This window comes from Vigna unguiculata, chromosome 10, assembly GCF_004118075.2.
Source record: "Vigna unguiculata cultivar IT97K-499-35 chromosome 10, ASM411807v1, whole genome shotgun sequence".
Lineage (NCBI taxonomy): Eukaryota > Viridiplantae > Streptophyta > Magnoliopsida > Fabales > Fabaceae > Vigna > Vigna unguiculata.
In genome coordinates this window covers 30,332,883-30,336,358 of record NC_040288.1, presented here as the reverse complement: position 1 = coordinate 30,336,358, position 3,476 = coordinate 30,332,883, and the positions used below count along the sequence as shown (strand labels likewise).

Below are 3,476 nucleotides of genomic sequence, written 5' to 3'. Positions count from 1 at the left end.
CCCTGCGAAATGAGGAATATTGGTCAACATATACAGGTCCAAATTTTAATCCAGACCCTTAAACTAGGTGCAAGGCTTTCGAACGACCAACAACGACAAGGATCCATAACGAAATGGATCAACCAATTCCTGATCAACCATTTCGCCAATGAATTACATTCATTTTTAATTCCAATATCTTTTCAATTTTATATTCTTCAACCTTGTATGTTAGTATTTATAAAAAATTTATGCCATTATCATATATTCTACCTTCGTACCTTAAAAATTCATAAACTTTATCATCTCATGGATCACAAAACTCTACAAAATCAATTCATACATTTGTAATCGATTACAATACTCAAGTAATCAATTACATATTTCCAGAAACTATATTTCCAGATTTGTAATCGATTACAGTTCACATGTAATCGATTACACAATACTGGAAATCCAAATTGTTTGAATGTAATCGATTACAGAGGTGATGTAATCGATTACATATTGATATCGTGTTGAGGTAACACGTTTTCTCTTCAAAAAAACATTTGGGTTGTTCACGTTTTCTCTTTTAAAATTGTCTAGGTCCCACAGTTGTCCGTTTTAAGAGAAAATCGTTTGAGGCCTATATGTTTTTTGCTTGGAGAAATCGTGTGAGGGCAACACGTTTTGCCTCAATTCGTAATTTTTTAAAAAAATTTCCTGTTTCCATAATATCCCTGATTGAAATGCCTAGTAAAAAAAAAAGCAATAAAGATGGATGATGATATATAATGAATAAAAAGATAATCCATAACGACCTACGCCAATAACAATTTCTCAAACACATATATGTTTGTCAGTTTATTCTCTCATGAGGAAAATCAAAGAAAGATACATGGAAAAGGTGATTGATTAAGCTAACACAATGCACTACAAGATCAAGGACAACACAACTTAACATAACGTCAACATGGGAAGGAACAGACAGTGTTGTAATATTAATACATTAATTTCATTCTGAACTAAAGATCTAGATTCCAGGCTTGGCCAAAACATAGAGTGGATTCTTCTTATGCTGAGTAAGCCCTGGCAACATTTCTGTATCAATGTCTTCTTTTCTCACTCCTTCTGGCAATTCCCAATCGAACGAGTTCAGAAGATTAGCAAGAATAAGATTCACAGAGGCAACAGCCATAGGAATACCAGGACAAATTCTTCGACCAGCACCAAATGGAATGAGCTCAAAATCTTGCCCATAAAAATCTACATTACTATCTAAGAACCTTTCTGGCAAAAACTCTTCTGGGTCTTTCCAAGACTCAGGGTCTCTGTGGATTGCCCAAGCATTCACATACACTATTGTTCTTGCTGGAATTTCATAACCACCTATCATGCATGCTTCATTTGTTTCTCTTGCCACAAGTAGTGGCGCTGGTAGATACAGTCTCAACACCTCTTTTGTCACTGCTTTGAAATAGGGAAAATTTTCTATGTCCTCTTCTTCTAGAAATTCTTTCTTACCTCCCAAAGTCCTAATTTCTTCTTGAACTTTCTTCAATACTCTAGGATTTTTTAGCAGTGCAGTCATGGCCCACACTGTTGTGGCTGCAGTTGTATCTGTTGATGCCACAAGCATGTCCTGCATACAGAAAACACCCGTTTGTTTTTGTTTGACAGGAAAATAATTAATTATTTTCAATGATGGTTACTGAATCAGAAGAATATCCTACTCCACTTTGAAGTTGTGTATTCAAATTCAGAGTTGGTGGCATATTTGTAAGTATATATATGGAAGGATATGATTGCCCAAATAATTATTGTGGTATCCAGGTAAAACAAAAGTCATTTTCTAAACGTCATTCAAAATTTAAAATATTTGTGAAAAGAACCACTATATTTTTTTATGAAGATCTGAACAATTGTAGCTAGAAAAAAATATCATTGATTACAGATTTGCACCAGTTCAAGGACAAATATACTTCTAGGAATTTGTCTTTATTTTTATCCACCTCTAATAACGAATGAATTTGAAGAAATATCAAGAAGGAATTTCTCAACTTCTACTAACCAATACTTGAATAAAATGAAAAGAATAATTATTTTGAAAAAACGAGTTATTTTTGCTTCCTTTTCTGTTTAAAACCAACCTTGCTCATAATGTAACATTTGAATTTTTTTCAGTTCTAATTTTACTTGAGATAAATTAGACAAAACCCAGCAAATATATATCACAGTTATTACAGGAACAGATAAATCAAAGGAGAGAGAGAATTTCAAACCAGGAGCACTGCTTTGATGTGATCATTGGTGAGATCTATGGAAAAGGAACGTTCTTTCTGCAGCTGAAGTAACACATCGATTATACCCTCATGCTCTTGAGTCTTTCTGTTAGGATCCATGTGTTCATCAATGACTTCTTGGTAGAACTTATCTAAGTCCTTGAAATTCTGATCAAGACGAGCACGTAGCCCCGAGAGTTTATCAACCCAACCCAAGAACGGAATATAATCTGAGACGAAGAACGTTGCCCACATGGCCTGACACTCATTGAACATGCTATGGAACCTGCTCCGTTCTGTTCCTTCTTCTTCGTAGCTTTTCCCAAACACAATCCTACATATGATAGTGCTGGTAAGGGACATCAACACCTCGTTCAAATTCGTAGCCTTCGAAGATGAGGCATGCCCAGATAACTTCTTCAACATCTTTCTGACCTCAAGCTCTCTTATCGAGGAAAATCTTGAGACACGTCTGGAACTAAGGACATGGACAACAGAGATTTTTCTGATTTCTCTCCAGAACTCACCGTATGGGGAAAATATCATCTCTAACCCATTGTAGGACAGTTTCTGCTGGCCGAGTAATTTAGGTCGGTCACTGGACAGAAGGTCATGGTCTTTATATAACTCTTTGGCTAACTTGGGTGAAGAGATTACAATGGTGGGTCTTAATCCTAACTGAATTGAAAATATTGGACCATATTTCTTTGAGAGTTTATAGAGTTGAAGGTAAAGAAGAGAGTTATCAAGCTGATGAAGGTTTCCTATTATGGGAAGACCTCTGGGACCAGGTGGGAAGGAATTGTTCTTCAAGGTTCTGCGGTTTCGGAAGAAGAATAGCAAAAGAACGGGAAGAACGAGGCAGAGAATCAGAGGCGGTGACACCATTGTGAAACTATGCAAGTGGTGGAACCAAACAATCTGTCATGAAACTCCTTCGTATCACCATTGTCGTTATATATATATATACATTGGAAAATAATCTTTTAAAAATTTTCTCTTACATTTTCTAAATGATTTTTTATTTTTTTATTTTCTATATTTTAAAATTACTTATAAGATAACACTAAGTTGGAATAGGAAAAATTATTAAAATTCAGTTCGTAATATATAACCTTTTAAAAATCGCAAGGTAAGCCAATACGTATTATCTATATTAAAATAGAGTAATAATAATAAATGATCGGTCCCAAAAGCAAAAAGAATACTTTTCCTCACATAAGTTGGGAAGTC

The 3,476-nt window shown here is 34.9% G+C and overlaps 1 protein-coding gene across 1 annotated transcript; it reads right to left on the bottom strand.

Moving 5' to 3' along the window:
- Nucleotides 1-797: 797 nt before the first annotated feature.
- Nucleotides 798-3,188, bottom strand: LOC114167154 (cytochrome P450 83B1-like). Its single transcript, XM_028052137.1, has 2 exons — nt 2,244-3,188; nt 798-1,603 (listed from the first exon to the last, which is right to left on the bottom strand). Exons 1-2 carry the CDS (start codon nt 3,129-3,131, stop codon nt 995-997), a joined length of 1,497 nt encoding a protein of 498 aa, XP_027907938.1. The 5' UTR covers nt 3,132-3,188; the 3' UTR covers nt 798-994.
- Between the last annotated feature and the right edge of the window lie 288 nt (nt 3,189-3,476).

Coding starts and splice junctions, on each gene's coding strand:
- LOC114167154 (XM_028052137.1), bottom strand. CDS start 3,131: ATGGTGTCACCGCCTCTGATTCTCTGCCTCGTTCTTCCCGTTCTTTTG. Junction 1,604..2,243: donor ACATCAAAGCAGTGCTCCTG/GTTTGAAATTCT, acceptor TTCTGTATGCAG/GACATGCTTGTGGCATCAAC.